This window comes from Tachyglossus aculeatus, chromosome 22, assembly GCF_015852505.1.
Source record: "Tachyglossus aculeatus isolate mTacAcu1 chromosome 22, mTacAcu1.pri, whole genome shotgun sequence".
NCBI classification, from domain to species: Eukaryota; Metazoa; Chordata; class Mammalia; order Monotremata; family Tachyglossidae; genus Tachyglossus; species Tachyglossus aculeatus.
In genome coordinates this window covers 20,681,855-20,704,287 of record NC_052087.1, presented here as the reverse complement: position 1 = coordinate 20,704,287, position 22,433 = coordinate 20,681,855, and the positions used below count along the sequence as shown (strand labels likewise).

Genomic DNA, 22,433 nt, shown 5'->3' with positions numbered 1-22,433 from the left:
CAGCATTTTCATTATGGTGTGGTCACTTTGACCTTGGATAGCTTTCTGTATTCACTTTGCAGTGTGCTGTGACTCTGCCCATCTCCTTGCTAATTGAACGAGGTGCCTAGTGGGAATATGACTGGCAGGATAGAGAACGGAACTGGGTCTATCACTAGCATGTTAATTCTTTCTTGCAGGTTCTAGGTCCTGAAGTCTTGGGATAAAGTCTTAAGTGCTATCTACTGCCTAGGCAGAGCAAAAATCCTGGTCTGATTTGCTTCCTATGCTCTAGACAGCTTTAGAAAAATATACAATTGCCCCAGAATTGAAGATGCTCTGGCAATATCAGGCATCTTATATTGCACTGCTGCTCAGTACCCATCCTTGGGCTTCCTTATCCGGCCTGCAGTGTGCTCAGTATGTGTTCAGCTTATGGGACTTTCAGTATAGATGTCCCAGAATGTGGGGAACTTTAACCCTATATTTCCTCTCCCCCTGCTCTCATGGGTGGACCTATCTAATGCCAAAGCACCTTGGCAGAAAAAACAAGACATGCTTTGTGCTGATCTTTGTCCAGATTCCATATCAATCAATGGTATTGGAAGGCAGAATTGTTGGAGAGAGGTATACCGTTAATTCCTTAATTCCGTTATGGCAGAATTATGTCAGAGGTCTCCAAAGTACCCATAAGGCCCAAGCTATTCTGGGCCCAGCTTCAGCCTGGAGTAAGTAGAATTGCTAATTGATATACTAGGCAACATTAAGGGGAACAAAGAAGGAGGTTAGCTTCACCTGAGCAGCAAAGTCCACCACTTACAGGAGATGAAAGTGAAACTTCATCAATCAAATAGCCCAATTCTGAGACTATCTTCAGGATTGGGAGCCCAGGAAACACTTGGCTAAAGTTATTTACTCTCCCCTTTCCAAGGGGGGCAAATACATATACTCTGAGGTTGGAGAAAGGCATATTAAAGGACTTAGGTTTAAAGACTATATACAGCCTCAGGAGACCCAGAGAAGTTGTTAACTTGCCTCCGGCAACAGCTAGCATCATCTGGTTATTTTTCTAAACCCGGGTGTGAGCCAGTGGACTATACCATTCCTCGGACACTAGTTCCATCTGTGTCAAGGGGGCACAGCTGTCTGGCCAGAGCAGTCAGTGCTGGTGGACATTTGACCACTACAATATCTGTGGAATCAGTCCATCAATCTAACATATTTATTGAGCACTTACTGTGTGCAGAGTTGGTAGACCTGTTCCCTGCTCAAAATGACCTTACAGTGTAGAGGGGGAGAAGTGGAAGTGGATCCCCATGGCTATTCTGTCAAATGGCTGACAATTCTGTCAGCTATTCAGATGAGTCAGGCTTTTCTGTTTCCACTCACACCCCACACAGCTTACATTGCAAACTAGCTCCTACCTTTTTGGATTTCATGGCAAGACACCTCCAGAAGGTGCCACACTTGATTCAAGCCTTTTGCTGCTTCCCCAGTCCCCTTTCTCCTCTCCCATTTCCCACAGTTTTCTGGGCTACAGTCTTTATTAGAATGAAAACCAGAGAGAGCCTGAATCATGGGTGTGTTCATTTTTCTTGCCCATTTGCCAAATTCAGAGATTTAAATTCAAATATCTACTTCAGGTCAAACTTTTCCAGTTGGAGTAGAGTTTGCAAGTCCTCAAATTTATTTTCTAATTGTTCCATTAATAGAAGTAGAGTAGAAATTATTTCTGAAGTAGAAATCTCTTTGTGGATGGATCTCAGGAACATTTTCTTTCCATAAAGCAATCTTTATTTTTAGAAAGACTCCCAAGTCTTGGCCTTCAATCTTTCAACCCCACCCTCTTCTCCTCATGGCTCAGGAGTTCTCTGCTATGTGGTGTTGAGTTTGTGTGTTAGGCTGCTGACCTCTTCAAACAAAGACTTAGCCTGTGGTTGGCTTACCTCTTTCCCGCAGTAACCAAATATCAAGTTCAGAGTTCATCACATCCAGGAATGCAGCTCTGAGGGTAAATCCAACAACTCCAGGATAAGTCAACAGTAACGGAACTTCTAAATCCACACTCTCATTCAATTCTTTTTTGTTCTTTTCCTCCTCTAGAAAGAGATGGTGGTTAATGTTATTTTAAAGTTGTAACTAAAACTTTTGCTAGCTGCAAATAGACTTCTTATGGACATTTTGATGACTTTATCCACTAGTTCATAGCCGTTGTTTTGAGCACATTCTTTTTCTAGGGAAAGACAGGTTATTTTTCTTCAAGAGCTTGAATACTCTCTGATTTTTCCTCCCGCTTCTCCTTAAAGGCCTTCTTCACATACTATTGAAGTGAGCACAACTTTGAAGGGGTCATATAGGCGATTTTCAGACTTTTAGAGTGTAAGCCCACTGTTGGGTAGGGACTGTCTCTACATGTTGCCAACTTGTACTTCCCAAGAGCTTAGTACAGTGCTCTGCACACAGTAAGCACTCAATAAATACGATTGATTGATTTTCAGTACACCATTGTTCAGTTAACTCAAAGCTCACATGACTTTGTAGAAGCATAATTTTCCTCTGTCTTCAATCCCAAGTCCTATATACAGTATCAAATTGTATAGATTACCACACAAAAGCACTTCAAAGAAACTGCATTAGGCCATTTTTTTTAAAGATTAAATATCAAAAAGTATGTGGGCAGCCCTGTAAGAAACCTTAGTCTTCTTTCCAGGGAAGGCTTCTCTTTTTAATGTGAGAATTTTTTTATGGTATTTGTTAAGCACTTACTATGTATCAAACACCGTCCTAAGTGCTGAGGTAGGTGCAGGTTAATTAGGTAGAACACAGTCCCTGTCCCACATGGTGCTCACAGTATAAATTGAGGGGAGAACAGTATTTAATCCCCATTTTACAGCTAAGGGAACTGACACAGAGAAGTCAAGTGACTTACCCAAGGTCATGCAGCAAGAACTAGTCAGAGCCAGAATTAGAACTCAGGTCCTCTGACTCCCAGGCCTTTGCTCTTTCCACTAGGCCTTGCTGCTTCTCCAGTTTGGTGTAGGTTCCATTTGAAAATGCAAACTGGTCAGTTTTAACTTTGGTCCTTTTACTTTATAATCCAGAAGAATAGACAGATCACATACACAAGGAAAATAATTTTATTCTGCAAGTATCTTTAAAGTATAATAATGGGGATTTATGGGCTTTTTTGGTCTCTATTTACTACAATTTGTATTTTGGCCATTTTTGTTTTGTTTGTTTTTAATGGTATTTGTTAAGTGTTTAATATGTGCCAGGCAATGTCCCAAGTGCTGGGATAGATATAAGCTAATCAGGAAGGACACAGTCCATATCCCACGTGAGGCTCACAGTCTAAATCCTCATTTTACAAATAAGGTAACTGAGGCATGGAGAAGTGAAATGACATACCCAAGGTCACACAGTAGACGCGGCAGAGTTGGGTTTAGGACACAGGTCCTCTGACTCCCAGGCCCACTCTCGTCCTACAAGGACATTTTGCCTGTTGCTGTGTTACAGAAGTATATGGGGAAATTAACTTGGGTATATGCTTTTTGTTTTCTCCACAGCTTAAATCTTTGGAGATTGTGGCTGTTACACTTGCCTAATGGTAACTCAGGTGCGGTGATTTTCCCATGGTGAAGGGAATGATTTCTCTGAGGGTAATTTTTGCAAGTGATGAAGCCCTTCTAGGATAACCTTAGCAAAACTGCTGTGACTACTGCCTGGATCTGTAATCTGAAAGGTTGCTGTGTAATGATCCAGACCTGGGGATAAAGGGGCCAAGACTCTCTCTTCAGGTAGAATTCTCGAGTGACCCCCAGGTAGTGGTGAGAGTCGTGGGTGTCCAAGTGACCAGAACCCTCTGTTCCTGCAAATCCTGGACAGCCACTCACTCTTTGTCAAAGCAGTTACCTGGAGTCCTGCTCACTATCTCTTTTGAGTTCCACCACTGCACAAGGTCAAATTGGAGGAAGAGAGTTAAGGGTGCAACTTCTGCTCTTTAAATTTCCGTCTTTCCACATTCAGCATTCTCCCCTACCTACCAGGCCAAGAAGTCCTCACACATGGCAATCATATAAAACCATGAAATACAGCCATACTGGAAGCTAAGCAGGAGACACACCGGACAATGTGAAGCAAGCCTGCAATTATGAACACACTAGCCCTATACATAATGGAACGGAACCTGAAACTCTTCAGGCAGGAGGGAAAATCCCCAGGTCAAAAGGTTACAGCTGCTGGGAGCATTATATTCTTTCAGAGGACCAGGTTATTTGCTGATTCACAGATTTTAGCTAGACCGAGGGATCCTTCTGACGTTTGCCATCCAGCCCTACTTTGCCCTTGCCTGGAAACTCCTGCTTAATCACTGGGCAATTTTCTCCATAGGATTCCAATAAAGCTGGTTCCCCTGGTATTTGGGTCAAGAAACACGCAACCTAAAGGTGTTTTACTTCATCAGGCTCCCATAAACTGGGAAGGCATTAGTTGAGTTGGGATCATTCCTGCTGTGAGGTCTTGCTTTTGGAAAGCAAGTTCACTAGGTACTCTTAGATTCCCAAGGGAAAAGTTCTTTTGTGCTTCATGGAGTCAGGGTGTCAGAGAAAAAAATCAGTGTCAAATAAGACAGGGCTGAAGTGTGCTGGCAGGAACTCTGAATGAAACATTGCATCTAATGAGCTTATTATTAGCAGCGCTTGGCAGAAATTGGAAATCGAATGTTAAGAAAAAACAGGTTTCTTGTGCAGAGCCACAAACCGTTTAAAAGTTAACACAACCCATTACACATTCTCTATTTCAGGCATAAAAAACTGGGTGTATACACACATATACATACACATGCACACATTGAGAGGTTGTGTCACAAACATAACCTAGCACAACTTTCCCTTTTTTCCCTGACATTGGTGGGATAGGAGAAGAGGGTAGAAAACTGAGATTGAAGTCCTTCTGTACACTAGGATTGCCGTACTACACATCTGCTGCTGTGCTAAGCTTCAACCTGGAAATGCAAGTCCAATAATTTACAGAAAACAAGAGCAGTTTAGCTTGGACACCTCAGCACCCGGGCACTTGTCCACTTTTCTAAAGTTGCCCAGTGTATGAAAATCTAGGACTGTCCTGGCTAAAATAACATGCACGGTCAGCTGGGGCATAGGGCTTCATGCAGGACCTGTGCTGCTTGGGAAAGAAATTGCAGTAAAAAGGGATCAAATAGGAATTCTTAAAGAGAAGAGTGTGAAGTTTATTTAAAAACCAACAACTGTTAAAATAATGCAACTGAGAGGTTGAAGGTTAAATAATGATCAATGTATGGTTCAAGTTTTTAATTATTTAAGCTACTCTCCTGTGGCTTTCTTTTGATGTCAAATAGAAGAGACTTCTGTGGGTTTTCAGGGACTTCTAACTCAAATTTCCAAATCTCCTTTAGTTGATGCTAAAAGTAAAAACAGAGGTGATACATTATTTTAATTAAATTATTTAGAAGTATATACATCTCAACTATTATCATATTCAAATTTCTGAACAATCCAACTTTTCCCTCCTTTACTCCCTTTTTAATGTCATTCTACTAGTAATGAAGGGAGTGTGTGTGGGGGTGTGTGTTAAAGTTGCATCCTGGGAATCTTCTTCTTTTTGCCTCTCCACCAATTTTAATAATAATCATGATAATAATGATATTTGTTAAGTGCTTACTATGTGCCAAGCACTGTTCTAGGTGCTGGAGTAGTTATAAGGTAATTAGGTTGTCCCACGTGGGACTCACAGTCTTAATCCCCATTTTACAGATGAGGTAACTGAGGCACAGAGAAGTGAAGTCACTTGTCCAAGGTCACTCAGCAGACAAGCGGCAGAGCCGGGATCCCTGACACTTATTATTGACCAGCATCTGTCGCCAGCCCAATGCTAGCTGGCTCTGTCACTAGCATAGTCACATCCCAGTAGTAGCCATTTTTCCCAACAGGGAAGTGACAGTCACTCACAACAGTGAATTTTTCGTGAACTCAACAAGACAGTGTTTCAGGAAGAATGTTATCCAAATTATACTCTGATTCACCACTGCATGAAGAGCACATTTTGTTGGGTTCCACATATAATTGGGATTTTTCAATCAGGGGTGAACACCCCTACCTTTAGAATGTAATTACCATGAAATAATTTGTTTTGCATGAGTCTGAGATAGTGGGGTGTTTGACTGAGAGCACATAGTGTGCTTAGAACAGAACATGGCACATAGTAAGTGCTAAACTAATACCATAAAAAAATGGCATGGCTTTGCTGGGTGTTTCTGTCTGGAGAGGAGAGATAATCATTCATAGACAACACAGAATGTAAACAAGAGTTTTCTAAGAGCTTACATTTGGTTTTTTTGGCAATTTTACAAATTTTAATTCAAAATGTCAAAAAATTGAACTCCTCATTTTTCCTGTCAAATTCAGTCTTATTATGATCTAGTCAGGATGTGACAAATATCTGGATCAGAGTGGTGACCAGTTACATGGGGAGAAAGGGGCAGAGCCAGGAAATATTGTATAGAGAAATCCGCAGGAGTTAGTGAGAAATTGAATGTAAGTATTGAAAGAGAGAGTGGAATCAAGGATAATGCCAAACGAAGTTGGTAGTAGATGGGAACTATATCACCTGCTTACTAGTCCCTCGCCCATGTCCTATCCATACTCCACTCTACTGCCTGGATCATTTTGCTAAAATGTTCAGCACTTTCTCGACTTAGACACCCCAGACATTAAATGAGTGCTAATGGCTAAACCATGCTACTTCATCCTTTAACATCAAAGTGGTACTTGATTTTTAATGCCTTTATCCAGTTACAGCTTCCCTGCTTCAACCTCATGTAACACTAAGGCTTGATAAATATACTCAAGTTAGTAAAGAAAAGGCTTCTAGGAGGAAGAGGTGGGACAGGACCAGGTGAAGGAGGAGTGCCAGGGCTGGGTGAGGGAGGAGGGTCATTAGTGAATGGAGGAGGTGGCCCAGATCAGGTGGATGAGTTGGGCCCTGACCAGGCAGTGAGGAGGGTCAGGACCAGGCATAGGTTGAGGGCAGGGAATGCATCTACGTACGGTGCTTTGCAAATATTAAGTGCTCAATAAATCACGATTGATTGGTATATAGTAATATCATGGTTGAACGAACAAGAGATTTTCATCCCTCAAGTTCTGTCCTGGGATTTTCATCTCTGTATTATTGCCAACAGCAACCCTGTGCTCTCTTTTATGGAGTCCTGTTTCTGCTCTTGGGACTTTAGGGGCCATTTTCTTCTCCGTCTGACTCTTGTTCCTCTTTCCTTTTCAGTGCCAACAATATGCCTAAGCAGGTTGAGGTGCGAATGCTTGAAAGCCACCTGATCTCTGAGGAGCCCAAGCACAAAAACCTGTGCTTAAGATTTTGTGACACCCTCCGAAGAAACCTCCTACTTTCTCTCACAGTATTTGGTAAGCTGGCCACACTTTGCTGCAGCCCTTATTTATTACTTACTCATTTCTCTGCTGTCATCGAGTATCTGGTGCTACAAGCTCCTGGAGGGGTATGCCTTTGGTATGTTCTATACAAGGTCTAGTGTATTCTGTATTAGATCTGGAATACACTCTTATATTTTGGCCTCTGTTGTGTAGAGTATATAACCATGATGTAGACCAAATTTCCTTCTCGGTTCATGCCGGGATTTAGACATGACTACATGGGGCAGGGTCGATGTGAAAGGTATTTACTCTACTGCCTCTTCAACTATGCTACTTTGACATTTTTGGAGTGATTCCTATAACCCTTATCTATGGTTTGGTGAACTCTCCTTTTGATTAATGATTTACACCATTTTCCTTTCTATATCTTTGCTCCCTTCCCTTTCTAATCAATTCATATTTCTCATCAATTCACGTTGCAGTTAAATTTCCTTCAGAGGTCCAGCTCTTGCCTGGTGGGATTTTCACAGAAAGTTGAGACAACAAGATTACCTTTTTCATTTACTTCTCCATCATCGTCATCATCATCATCAATATAAGTAGACACCCACTGTGTAGAGCTCTGTTTAGACACTGGGGAAATTATAATAAGAGTGGAAGTAGCCCTCCTTGAATCTCACAGAATCTACAATCTAAGTGGGGATCCAATATAATAATCTCAGACTCCTCACTGACCAAACTTTAGGAAGCTTTTGGAAGCTAGTAAATGCTGATGGGAATGGAGGACATGAGAAGGGGACTCTCTTGGAATTAAGTTAGCTGAACCTGCACGTGACCAAACAATTTTCTGTTAGGAAAATAAAAATGCAGAAGAAACATGTAGTTGGCTAGATATTTGCAAACTTGATTTTAACTAAACCAAAGAGGAAACTGGTGTTTTTGTAAGTTCATTCATTCATTCATTCAATTGTATTTATTGAGCACTTACTGTGTGCAGAGCACTGTAGTAAGTGCTTGAGAAGTACAAGCTTGTTGTGGGCAGGGAATGTGTCTTTTCTTATGCCATTGACCCATAACAACTTCTCGGGCACATCTTTCTCAGAACAACCCACCTCCATCTGCAAATGTTCTGGTAGTGTATCTAAAAATCTTTTTTCATAAAAATCTGGAAGTGGTTTACCATTGCCTCCTTCTGCACTGTAAACTTAAGTCTCCACCCTCGACTTTCTCCCATTCCGGTGCTGCCCAGTACAGGGGAGTTTTGACTTATAGCAGTTTGCCTTCCACTTGCTAGCCACTGCCCAAGTTACGAATAGAATGGGTATGACTCTGCTTGACTCTCCCTCTCGTAGCCGATACTGATAGATTACTGGAAAGTCTCCGGGTGCCATCCTGAGAGGGTAGGGAATGTGTCTACCAACTATTACATTTTCATATTGTACTAACCCAAGCACTTAGTACAGTGCTCTGCACACAGTAAGTGTTCAATAAATATGATTGATTTGTCACCAGATCACAAGAAAAGGTTGAAATCTATTTGGTTAAGAGGCTTACACACAGGGTTATGTTTTTCTATAAGACTGGGGCCCTGGGCATTTTTTACTTTTTTCTGCAGAGAGGAATATTGCTAATGTTTTTGTTGTTTGTAAGATTAGATTTGCTCTCATACATAATGAGCGAAAGATGAATTCTTCCAAAGGAAACACTCCCCTAAGAAATGCTTCTATCCCATGAATGCTTGGCCATAATTAGAAGTGTGCTCTTTGAAAAACAGAGCCATTCACTTAATGTGCTGAGGCATCCATTGACTCTGAACTAGGGAAGACTTCCAACTTCTAAGTTTGGGGAGAGAAAACATTCTTAAGGACTGTTTGGGCCTTTCACTCAGCCCTTCTAATACTCATGCTCCCACTCACACACCCTAGAACTTGCCAGGTTGCTATGACCTAGTTTGTGGATTCAACAAGGTTTGGTCTCACTCCCTTAAAGAAATCTGACATTTTCTTGTGGTTCTGACATTCTGATCTGAGCTTGGGTTGACTGGAATGAGTCTCCAGTTTACAAATTCTCATTTGAAAAAAGCCCACACATCTGGCAACACTTTTCACCCTAAGGCACCTTCCCACAAGCCTCTGAAAACTCACATGCAAACAACAGAAACTCTTGCCCTGCCTAAGGAGTCTGGGGATATTTAAATGGTATGGAGGTAAAGTAATGGAAAGAGTATTTATCAGGGAATCTTGAGTAAATTGTGCTAAGATGTATTCCCATCTGTGAATGATGTCCTATTAAAAAAGAGGGCAGAAACAACCTTAACATTTCAGTCTGCAGCTACTCCCAGGTGCTCAGAACTGATCTGTTTAAGGGGCTAACACGTGGTCCCGGGAATATTTTCCATTTAACGCTCTTGGATCTTTTGAGCTGACAGTGCTGCTCCAAGCAGAACAAACCTGTGTTAATGCAGAGTGCTCATTTTGTCACATCAGAGAACCTTGAGGAGTCTCTCCTTGAGGCCTCCAGCTTCGGTTTCTTTAGTAATTTGAGCTGGAATAAGGTCCTTCTAGGTAGGCCTTGATGTTGTCACTCTTGTTTATGTAACTGGGCTCTTATCCACTCCATTTATCTGTACCGTGATAAGGTTTTATACAGGTCAAGGAAACATTGCAACACTTTCCTTGGGATTTACATTGTTTTTCTAAGACATGAAAGTTTCTGTTTCCTCTCCCTATCTCTCCCGTAGGTGTCATTCTGGGAGCGGTATGTGGCGGTCTTCTTCGCTTGGCAACACCTATTCACCCAGATGTGGTCATGTTAATAGCCTTCCCTGGAGACATCCTCATGAGGATGCTAAAAATGTTGATTCTCCCCTTAATCATCTCCAGTTTAATCACAGGTGAGGCAACTATAGTGTAAATCCAATTGGTGGGCCAGAATAGTAGCAGGGGATTATTGTTCCAATTCTACTTTTTCCAGGACTAGCTAGATGAGTTTGGATAAGTTTAAGCTTATTGTGGGGAGGGAACACTTCTGTTAACTCTTCCCAAGTGTTTAGTAATAATAATAATCATAATCATAGTACTTGTTAAGCACTTACTAAGTGCCAAGCACTTTTCTAAGCATTGGGATAGATACAAATTAATCAGGTTGGATACAGTCCCTGTCCCAAATGGGCCTCACACTCTTAATCCCCATTTCACAGATGAGGTAACTGAGGCACAGAGAATTTAAGTGATTTGTTCACACAGCAGACATGTGACAGGGCTGGGATTAGAACTGTCCTTCGGACTCCCAGGCCCATGCTCTTTCCATTAAGCCCTGCTGCTTTTCTAGTACTGTGCTCTGCACATAGTGGGTGCTTAATAAATGCCACTGATGATTTAACCTTCCCAAACCTTAGTTCCTGAATCAGTAAATGGGAATAATAAAATAAGTTTTTCCCAACTCACACAGGACTGTTGGGAAGATGAACCATGAAAAATGTGATACTTACGATTTTTATGTTTGTTTAAGGGCTTACTAGGTGCCAAGCACTGTGCTAAGTGCTGGGGTAGAAATACCCTAACCAGATTGGATACAATCCCTATAGTACATAGTGCTCACAACCTAAGGGGGAGGAGGAACAGATAGTTAACCCCCTTTTATGGATGAGTAAACTGAGGCACAGAAGAGTCATGTGATTTGCTCAAGGTCATACAGCAGGCAAGTGGTAGGGCCAGGATTAGAATCCAGGTCTCTTGATGCACAGTCCTGTGTGCTAGACCACTCTTCTCCTTTGATGGGAAAGCTCTGTTTTGGGGAAAAGCTCTTTCTAAATGCAATATATTACTTTACTATTGGTTAGAAGCATGCTTTATTTGACCTTGAAGAAACAAAAGTTTCATGGGATATTTTAGTCGTATTTCCCTCATAAAATAGACAGATGATTTAATTTGCACATGGTCTACTGGAGAGTCCTGGACTAGAAAGCAGTCCTAGCTGTTAGTAATTGCTCCTCACTTATAGTTCAGTTAAATATTTATGTTTAAAGATTCAAAAAGCACTTAATCTCACTGTGCTTTAGTGCCCTTATTTGGAAAAAGAATCTCAGAACAGTCCTAAAGCCAATATTCTACATGCTGAGAGTTGACATCGGTAGGTGTGGGAAAGAAAGTGAGCCCATTGGGAGATGGATGCCATGGAAATAATAATAATAATAATAATAATGGCCTTTATTAAGTGCTTACTATGAGCAAAGTACTGTTCTAAGCGCTGGGAAGGTTACAAGGTAATCAGGTTGTCCCATGGGGGGCTCACAGTCTTAATCCCCATTTTACAAATGAGGTAACTGAGGTCCAGAGAAGTGAAGTGACTTGCCCAAAGTCACACAGCTGACAAGTGGCAGAGCTGGGATTTGAACCCACGACCTCTGACTCTAAAGCCTGTGCTCTTTCCACTGAGCCACGCTGCTTCTCAGGGAGACCAATGCAGGTATTGGTCATTGGGGGCTGGATTGGCTACTAACTGTGCCTTCTGAAATGTTTCATTTTAGGACTCTCAGGCTTGGATGCTAAAGCAAGTGGCCGGTTGGGGACGAGAGCCATGGTTTATTATATGTCTACCACTATCATTGCTGCTGTGCTGGGCGTTATTCTGGTGTTAGCCATCCACCCAGGAAATCCCAAACTCAAGAAGGAGCTGGGACCAGGGAAGAAGAATGATGAAGTGTCCAGTTTGGATGCCTTTCTAGACCTTATCCGAAACTTGTTCCCAGAAAATCTTGTTCAAGCTTGTTTCCAACAGGTAACAAAGCATTCTCATCTCACTCCTTCCTTCTCCCAACATTCTTCAGGAATAGAAAGAGATGGTTAATTTGCTCCCTGGAGCTGAATATTCAGCAGTCTGGATTTCTCCTTTAACTATTCTCTATTGTCTAGTGTCAGAGACTACATAGGTCAGGATTTTAGATTTGGGTCATTTTAAATTTTAGATCCTGTTTTTTGTTTTTTGTTTTTTGCATAGAATTGGAGGGCCAGACCTTGTGTGGAATAGAATCGAATCATGCCCCTTCCTCATCTCTATTTCGCAGCTCTGCTGCCCAGCTGAGAATATTCTAGCTGGAAGGAGGAAGTCAGCAAATGCATTCTCAGTAGGCTAGAGAGGAGAAAAGATTAATTCTTCTATCTTATTTTTAGCCTGATTATCACCTGTCACTATATTGCCACTGCCACTATATGCTGACTGAGGGTGTAGATAAGAGTGAAACAATTAAGAGGAGGTCAGCCGTTGCTAGGGAAACATGAATCCCTAAACTCTGGAGGTATAGACAAGTAGGGAGAGGATAGAGTCTTTGCTGTTTTCTGGCAGCTGCCTCTTTGTTAAATTCTATTTCTGAAATGAATTATTCTTCAATTTTACTTATCAATCAATTCATTCGACTCTCCCATCAGCTTTCACAAGGTTTCTTTGGCAACCGTGGATCTGAGAGGGTGCCAGCCAACCTATCCCCATGAGGAGTTGACTGGCTTCTGAACAGGTCTGCCCTGAAAGATAAATTAGTGGGCAACCACACAGCTTAGTTTGTTGTACCAAACACAAGTTGCTGCCAAACCAATTCTTAGCTAATTCCCAAATTGTCTCATCTGAAATAGTATGCTATCTGGGATTGTGGCTAATTGCAACCAGGCTGGGTGGAAAGTTCTGGAGGTGGCAGGAGAGGAAAGGACAGCTCTAGTCTTCCCAACATGAAGTTACACATATTTTGGGTCTAAAAGGACAATAAGGCTGATGGAACAGGGGTGCAAAATAAGTATTCCCAATTAGTTGCATCATCATCATCAATCGTATTTATTGAGCGCTTACTGTGTGCAGAGCACTGTACTAAGCGCTTGGGAAGTACAAGTTGGCAACATATAGAGACAGTCCCTACCCAACAGTGGGCTCACAGTCTAAAAGGGGGAGACAGAGAACAAACCAAACATACTAACAAAATAGAATAAATAGAATAGATATGTACAAGTAAAATAAAATAAATAGAGTAATAAATATGTACAAGCATATATACATATATACAGGTGCTGTGGGGAAGGGAAGGAGGTAAGATGGGGGGATGGAGAGGGGGGCGAGGGGGAGAGGAAGGAAGGGGCTCAGTCTGGGAAGGCCTCCTGGAGGAGGTGAGCTCTCAGTAGGGCCTTGAAGGGAGGAAGAGGGCTAGCTTGGCGGATGGGGGGAGGGAGGGCATTCCAGGCCTGGGGAATGACGTGGGCCGGGGGTCGATGGCGGGACAGGCGAGAATGAGGTACGGTGAGGAGATTAGCAGCAGAGGAACGGAGGGTGCGGGGTGGGCTGTAGAAGGAGAGAAGGGAGGTGAGGTAGGAGGGGGCGAAGTGATGGAGAGCCTTGAAGCTCAGGGTGAGGAGTTTGCAGATACATTAGTTCACAGAAAGACAGTCCAGAGCACTGCAGTTCACAGATTGGCTGTTGGGAGCTTAGAAAAAGGGTCAGAAGTTCCAAATTATTTGTTGAATTATAGTAGGTACTATTAGTTACTTGAGTAATTTATTCAAATTTACCCCTTGAGGAGGGTCTCTGAAGGGCTAAAAGATCACTCTAGAATCAATCAATTTACAAGTTTTCCACCTCCTAGTACAAGTGACTCTATTTCTTATTAGTAGCTGGAATTGAAGTGCCAAGCCAGTACAAAGTGAGTCCTGAAGTCAGCGGGTAAATCAGATTCTCTCAGGGATGCAACCATTTATTTGTGTCTTTTTGCCCAAGTTGACTTATAGTTTCAGCAGCCCTAGGGACAACCATGCACACAAGCAATCACTGAACATCTTTATGTTTGTCTCCCCTGGAAGAGTATAAACTTCTTTTGGGTAGGGAACACATCCCTTCGTTATTCTGTCCCTCTCAAGAATTTAGTATAGTGCACTGCACCAAGTGGATGCAAAATTAATGCTGTTACTATGACTACCGCACACAGGCCTGCACGAGGTTCATGCTTCCCCCCCGCCCCCCCGATCCCTTCCTCCATCCAGCCTGAAAACCACAGTTTGTGATGGACCCTTCTGGGTCCAGAAGACTATCCAAGTCCATTCAAATCTGCCTGGTTTTTCATTCAATCATATTTATTGAGTGCTTACTGTCTGCAGAGCACTGTACTAAGCACTTGGTTTTGAGAGAAAGTCCAACCTGACCCAGCCTGCAGGCTTGGAGTTTGTGAACTAGGCGGGGCCTTGTGCAGGGCTCTAATCCTGATGCACAAATTTTGGCCTAGTACATGGAAAACCTATACTGGTTTCCCCAGATCTATAACTTGATCATGTTCTAGCAACACTGATTTATCTCAAGGTGAGGGTTTCAGTTGTTTTTTTTTCCCCATAAGCCAAGGTAAATGGGCAGCACTATTCAGCAGCACTGCTTATTTTCCAACTTTAGGATTCACTTAAGAATCCATTCGTGGGCCAGTGTCCTTACCAGTGGGTTTCATTGAGTTTGCAGGAGATGACATTAATTTTAGTCTTATTAGATGCTTGAAAGTATAACCTCTTGATCTTATAAGAGTATCCCATCCCCTGTAATCTGTCTCCAAGTGCCTATGTGCCTATGCCTATGCAGCATTTTTAGCAAAGATATCTGGCCAGTTGAAAAATGGGGCTGATTGTCCTAGACTTAGTTTATGCAGTACCTAGGGAACACTTGTGAATGAGAAGTTTTCTGAGTAGTAAGTAAATGATTGCATCACTACAAAATGAAAGGTGTTGTTGCTCAGCTTCAGCCCTTTTCAGATCTGGAGCAAACTCACAAATTCTATTATCATCATTACAACTACCCATTCCAAATGCCTTATTGTTCAGCAAGGGAACTTATCACTCCCCTAGTTAAATCCTTCTCCCACTTTTCAGTAAACACAGATTTATATGGCTTTCACCATTGCACATTTGAAATGATACAAACTCACTCTGCTCAGTTCTTGTCATTCCTTCTCAGATCCAGACTGTGACAAAGAAAGTTCTGGCTGCTCCTGAGCCCAAGGAGGCTAATACTACCAGCTCTATCATTTCCCTGCTGAACGAGACAGCGACTGAGGTCCCAGAGGAAGCCCAACTGATGATCAAGAAGGGACTCGAGTTTAAGGATGGGATGAATGTCCTAGGTAGGGAATGGTCCTCATGCCATCAGCTTTTAGCCCACAGATTTGGTGTTGCTATCTTCAGGGGTCGAGGTAACTCGTGAATCAAACTGGACAGTTTCTGGAAGATGAAAGCTACATATATTATTGAAGAAGAGTCAGATTCATACTGATCATCAGTCTCCCCATTCTTCCTTCTCTGGACCAATCACCCTTATTATTCTTTTCTCTTAAAAAAACATTCACACCCCTTTTTTTGTGGGAAGGGCAGTAGCAAACTCACTTTATTACTAAGAGATGAAATCTCTGCCTGGGTATAACAAAAGCATTGTTCAGATTCTCACCTTTAGGTATGTCCTAGGTAGGAAACACTGAGCCTTTTTTTTATGAAATTTGTTAAACACTTATTATATGCTAGACTCTATACTAAATGCTGGGATAGATACAAGCTAAGCAGGTTGGGCACAGTTCATGTCCTATGTGGAGCTCACAGTCTTAATCCCCATTTTACAGATGAGGTAACTGAGACAAAGAGAAGATGTGGCTTCCCAAAGTCATGCAGAAGCCAAGTGGCAGAGCTGGGATTAGAACCCAGGTCCTCTCTTTCCACAGGCCACACTGCTTCCCAGCCTTCTTGAAAAGCCCATTTTTCTCAGTTTAGAGAGCCCATATGTAATAAATTGTTTGTCATGAAGCTCCTCATTCAGTCAAGACTCAGTAGTGCCTCAGTTCCTCTTCTGGCTCCACTTGCCTACTTCTGCACTAGGAGGCTGGGTGGGTGGTGATCTGCATTTGAGAATTCCATGGTCAGAATGAAGGAGACCAAATGAATCCCAAGTTCCACATACCACTTACTGGACCCAACTGATGCAGATATACCCCAGAACAAGGAATGGGCTCAGGAAGGAGGACATTTGAGGATGACCATCGAAGCAGATTGGAAAATTCCAGACACATAAATCACCTCTAAAGCCAAAGGCAGACATTTTGAAAAAGCTGGTGGAAAAGCTCAGAAAAGCACCATTTGAATGCGTGCTTGGCAGTTTCCTCTTGACACCAAAGAAAATTCAATTTCCCACCTATTATCTGAATAATGATGTAACAATCTTGAAATGAATCACCCTGAAACTGTGTTCCAATACCCAGTGTGGATCCTGGAACAATCTCCTGACCTATAACAGGGTTGGAGAATTTCAACACAATTCCCCGCCCCACACCTCCCAGCCCCCTCCGGCCAAGTCTGAGATGAATTGTGCAAATAGAACACCCCCATACAAAAGAGTGGGTTTAATTATGTGATGTTTGCAGAGGAAGGGAGAAGGGTTGGATTGTTTTAAATGCAGGGAAAGATTCTGGAGAACAACTGACTGCTAAATTGCCAAGGCACTCACCATTTACCAGTCACAACTGAAACCCTATCCTCTCTCTGATCTTGTCTCCTGAGAGTACACACAGTGGTCTGTTTGACTAGTAAGCCTTTCCCTTAGATGAATATAGAATCCTGATAGCTCCAATTTCTAGGTCTTCACTGCTTCTAAGACACCTCTGAGTCTCTATAGATTCTCCAGCCCCTCTAACCCATTGCTGTGAGAGGCCCCGTGTCAGAGGGCCATGTCTGTTATCCGTTGCTGCCATTCTCAGCATGAACTCCTTGGTTGTAGGCAGCTGGCAATGTATTTTTTTTTGTTACTTTGTCCCATTCTTCTCTCTCTTTCTGCGCCCTGCCCTGACTCATACGAGCCTCCGGTTTATGGTTATTCTCTAAACTTTGCCAAGGAATATGTCTACCAGCTCAATTATATTGTATTCTCCCAAGCACTCTCTGCACACAAGTAAGCACTCAATAAATACGATGGATTGATTGATTGATTGATTGATTGATTGATCTCATGGTTTTGAAGGGACTCTTCCCAGCTCTTGCCTTCTACTCTGCTGCCAGACCAGTTCTTTACCCTCTCATACCATCCCTGTAGGAGACCATCATAGAAGAAGGGGAGGGGCAGCAGGAGAAGGTTGAGAGTTTCTCAAAGCCATGGGGGAAGGGCAAGGTTTTTAAAATGGCAGGCCCGGGTCAGTGAGATAGGTCAGGGGCAAATGGATGCAGAGTAAAGAAAAGAGTTTGCTGTCTAGATAGGCAACAGCTAGTGAGTACTCTCCCTTCTGAACCCTAAAGTCTGGAGGATGTGGTTCAAAGGAAATCAGCATTTAGTACTGAGGAGCCCAGCCAATTTCCCATTTATCCTGATCCTTTTTTGAAAGGCCTCCAACATAGGGGATTCCAAACCTTCCTTCAGAACCAGTTCTAGGACAATCCCCCTTAACTTTGGCAAGCTCTTTCTTACATTTGATTAAGTGTCACTGTGCCCATCTTCCAGAAATTACAATTACTAAGTTTCTTATTCAATTGTACACCTGGGCCAGTTAATTACAAATAAGTTTGATGGAAGGGATTGTGAACTGTGGGGAAATGGAATTTAGGGTCATATAGAGGAGAGGTCTTGAAACTGGATGACCTTCTCCTAGATCTATTATTTTATTTCGACCTCTTGCTTGACTGTTCCATCTCTTCAGCTGCAGGAAACCATGGGACTTTCCTCTAGATGCCTTATCCAGAAGTTCATCATTACCATTCTTGAAATTAGCACATTTCCAAATTAATCCTAGTGTTAGTTACTCAGTATAACCTTAGCCTCACCCTCATCCAGTCACTGCAGTATACTGAATAATTCCAAACCCCTCAGTTCCAGAAAGGATTTTACTCAGATCAGTGTGATGATTTTTATCATCTTGAAAATAATTTCAGGTGAGTCACATCTGGGAAGAAGATATTTTAATTTAGAATAAATATGAATTATTTTTTAACTACTTACATTCATTTTCCAATCAAATGTATTTATGAAAGTGTAATAGGAAGATACAATTATCCTTGGAGAAAACATTTTCATTTTGAAATGTAATGTGTTTATTTTTAATGCATAATTAATAAGGTAACAGCAAGATCTTGGCTTCATCTTCTGGAACTTCAATGAAGTAGGAAAAGACAAATGCTTTTCATACATTGCTGTTCTGTGTGGTTTCATTTAACAGGCTTGATAGGCTTTTTCATTGCTTTTGGCATTGCCATGGGAAAGATGGGGGAACAAGCCAAACTAATGGTGGAATTCTTCAACATCCTGAATGAGATTGTAATGAAGTTAGTGACTATGATCATGTGGTAAGTGTGACCCAGTGATGCATCATTATTGCAGTTTAAAAATGTGTATACATAGTAGGCATTTCTGCCATTGCACACATTCTCACTATGAGGCTTAGATACTGTTGAGGAGCTAGGAAAAAATCCTTCCCAAATGTCTGTTGCAGTGTGGCATCGGACAAGTGATTTTTATAGACATGCAACATCTGTCAAGGCATATTTCAATAATGAAATTTACCCCTTTAGACTGTGAGCTCCTTGTGGGCTGGGGACATGTCTACCAACTCTGCTTTACTCTCCCAAGTGCTTAGTACTGTGCTCTGCACACAGTAAGTCCTCAATAAATATTATTATTATTAATAATAATAGCAGTAATATTTGTTAAACACTTACTTTGTGCCAGGCACCATACTAAGTGCTGGACTAGATATAAGCTTATCAGGTTGGACCTAGTTCATGTCCCACATGGGGCTCATAGTCTTAATCCCCATTTTACAGATGAGGAAACTGAGGCACAGATAAATGATAAATGACTTGCCCAACTTCACACAAGAGACAAGGGGTAGAGTCAGGATTAGAACCCAGGTCCTCTGATTTCCAAGCCCATGATCTTTTCCCCTGGGCCATGCTAACTGATTGATGATAAGTGGTTCTTCAGGAACAGAATCCTTTTGTTATAAGAGAAATGACTATACGAGAAATTGGCTAGGTTGCAAGCAGAGAGAATCTCTGGAGGATATTGGACCCCAGAAAGAGAGTTGGTTTATTGTTTCCTCCATAAGCTAAGTGTGACCTTAGGCAAGTCACTTAACTTCTCTGTGCTTCAGTTCCCTCATGTAAAATAGTGTTTGAATTCTCCTTTCTCTGGCTTAGCCTGTGAGCCCCATGTCGGGCAGGTACTGTGTCTAACCTGATTAACTTGCACCTATCCCAATGCTTAGTAAGGTGCCTGGCGCATAGTAATCACTTAACAAATACCACATAAACAAAGTCTCCTAATAGACACCTAAGCAAAGGAATAAAAATTTTCTATTTTGGGGCTTCCTGGAAAGAACTGATTGTGAAACAAAGGCAGCCAATTTTTCAGTAATTAGACATTCCTGAAGGAGAGCATGGTGAACTTAAGACTTGAGTTCAATGAAATGTCATTTGGTATAAGGTGATTTTAGGTTTGATTATACTGCACCGATATACCATAAAATGTAGGCTATTGTATGAAATGGCTAGTGTATGGGAGCCAATCTTCCATTGCAGAAGTCATCCCTTCTCTCCAAGGAACTTATCCTGCTTCAGAGTGCCATTCCTCTAACAGGGAGATGGGCTTGTCACCTAGTCTGAATGATCTAACTGCATTATTTGCCTACACAGGCAAATAGATACAGTACTGAGCCAGTCAGCCCAGTCGTTCTCATAATGTCCAGGTTACAAGAGGAACAGATTGCTATAAAGTCTACATGCAGAGAAGCCATTATCTTCATCCTGGATCACAGGCTAGGTTTCCAGAATCTGTGAACTAGCTGTGCACTCAGATTTGCTCCCTTTATTCACCACTCCCTCAGCCCCACAATATTTATGCACATATTTATAATTTATTTATATTAATGTATGTCTTTCCTCCAGACTGTAAGCTCAGTATGGCCAGGGAATGTATCTACCAACTCTGTTATATTGTTATAGTATATTCACCCATGCACTTAGTATGGTGCTCTGCAAACAGTAGGCACTCAATAAATATGATTGATTGATTGATCAGAAGTTTTTTAAAATAACTATTTTGAGAGTGGGCCATAGGGGTAGTGAAGAAGGTCCGTAAAGAAATGGATTAAGGATTAGAATTTTACCACTCCTCTGATCACTTTGGCATTAAGCTCAAGAAAAGAATAGTGATAAAATATCATTATTCCTTTGATTCTGTTACACTGAATTTTGAACTTTTTTTTTTTACTGTTATTAGGTCAATAGTCATTTGCGATCTGTCTGCCTTCCAAAAACAATGCATTCAGTAAAAACTTTTCTGTAATCCATTAAAACTCTAACAATTGTATGTTCCAAGAATGCTCTTCATATTCTCGTGAAGCTCCTCTTTGGGAGTAAGTTAGGCATTTTTGGAAACTCTGTTAGTTTAAGGCAGTAGGGCACCATTGGGAAAATTATGATTTCAGTGTAGTCTTTGATACCTTCTGGCTCATTATGAATCAGTCATATTTATTGAGTGCTTTCTGTGTGCAAAGCACTGTACTAAACACTTGAGAGAGTACGGTACAACAGAGTTGGTAGACAAGTGCCCATTGTGTGTCAGGGCTGTTGACTCCCTTTCATTCTTGCTCTTTATTTCTTGGTTTGTGGTTCCATTTTATAACTTTGAATGGAGAACCCAGACTTAGCACCCTCCAAACCCCATGCGTTTGGCAGGATTTAGATGGGAACATCATAGACTCTAGGGAAAGTTGTCTCTGTGGCCTCCAACTAACTTTTGATTCACTTTTCAGTGAGGATAAAACAAGTTCCCCTATGTCCTCTTGTCTAGACAGTACATGCAATATTATGTTAAAATCTGACCGGAAATAGCCCCAGCATTGTGTTTTCATTGTGCTTTTCCTTTTATTTTGGTCTCTCACTTTGAATCAAGGCATTTACAGGAAACATGGCTGCTTTAGTTAGTTAACAAGGCCAATTGATCACAGCACAGTATTTATTCTAAGCTACTGCTCTCACTTTAATTGAGAAGCAAAGAATACTGTTCTTCACATACTCTGGGAGTTCTGTATTCACCAGAAACCTACTTATCTATTCACACAACAGTAAAAACAGTACATATCTTGCTATTTCCCTGATAGATGTGGCTTTATGTGAGCTGTGTTTGTTATGGAATTCACAAGCATTGTACTGAAAATGAAAACATTTCCTCCCGCTTGCAGGGAAGAAAAGGAAGCGTGAATGGTACCCAGGACAGTTCTTATTAGTTTGTCTAGAATTTTTAAAAACCACTGTGGCTTGGGAAAGGACAGCACTTTTGTGCTTAGAAAGATAATATATCTGAAGGTGCATTCTCCTCAGTTTTTGTCATTTCTCAGTGAGATGGCTTCCACGATTTATGACATTGTGTGGAGCAGCATATTACAAGAATATTAAGAAATGACTAAAATCAAGGTTGTAATTCTGTAAGGGTTACCCAGGCTTTCTCTCCAGCATAGCTCCTAGAAAACTACAAATTAATGCTTTGAGTCCAAAAACAAAAAAAATCTGCATGTCAGAGGAAATATTCTTATGTTAATTAGTGCCATTTAAAATCTATCTCCAATAGTAAAGAAATTCCTCACCAGAAGTCTTAGTTTTAAAGAATTGCCCAGTTCTGTGCAATGGGGAATATCTAGGATTCATAACATAAGCATTTTGCTTGATACCTTTATGCCACTATTAGTACATTGATTCTGGTTAAAATCTCTGTAAGACTAGAAGATGTTCAGGTAACTAGAGCATTTTCTCATTTTATAAATGGAAGCACTGAAATACAGACAGATTAAATAACATTCCTTAAGCCCCATAGCACAGACTTTTGAGCAATCCAAAATGAAACTTTCAGTCTAGCATTCTATTCTTGAGAGTTCTAGAGAATACCATCATCATTATTATTATTATCATTAGAAGACTACTTCTCTGTTCTATTGCCACAGGATAGTGTAGTAGGTTTTCCCTCTTTTGCCCTTTGATCCTAGAGTTCACTACCAGT

At 41.5% G+C, this 22,433-nt stretch overlaps 1 protein-coding gene across 2 annotated transcripts in view; it reads left to right on the top strand.

Moving 5' to 3' along the window:
• SLC1A2 (solute carrier family 1 member 2) overlaps nucleotides 1-22,433 on the top strand; it is a 122,605-nt gene that overhangs the window by 63,991 nt on the left and 36,181 nt on the right. For both annotated transcript variants that reach the window (XM_038764761.1, XM_038764760.1), the window contains 5 exons: nucleotides 7,294-7,433; nucleotides 10,141-10,293; nucleotides 11,929-12,179; nucleotides 15,369-15,534; nucleotides 18,598-18,724. In XM_038764761.1, coding sequence (XP_038620689.1) covers nucleotides 7,294-7,433; nucleotides 10,141-10,293; nucleotides 11,929-12,179; nucleotides 15,369-15,534; nucleotides 18,598-18,724 — 837 coding nt within the window. The remainder of the gene's footprint in view (nucleotides 1-7,293; nucleotides 7,434-10,140; nucleotides 10,294-11,928; nucleotides 12,180-15,368; nucleotides 15,535-18,597; nucleotides 18,725-22,433) is intronic.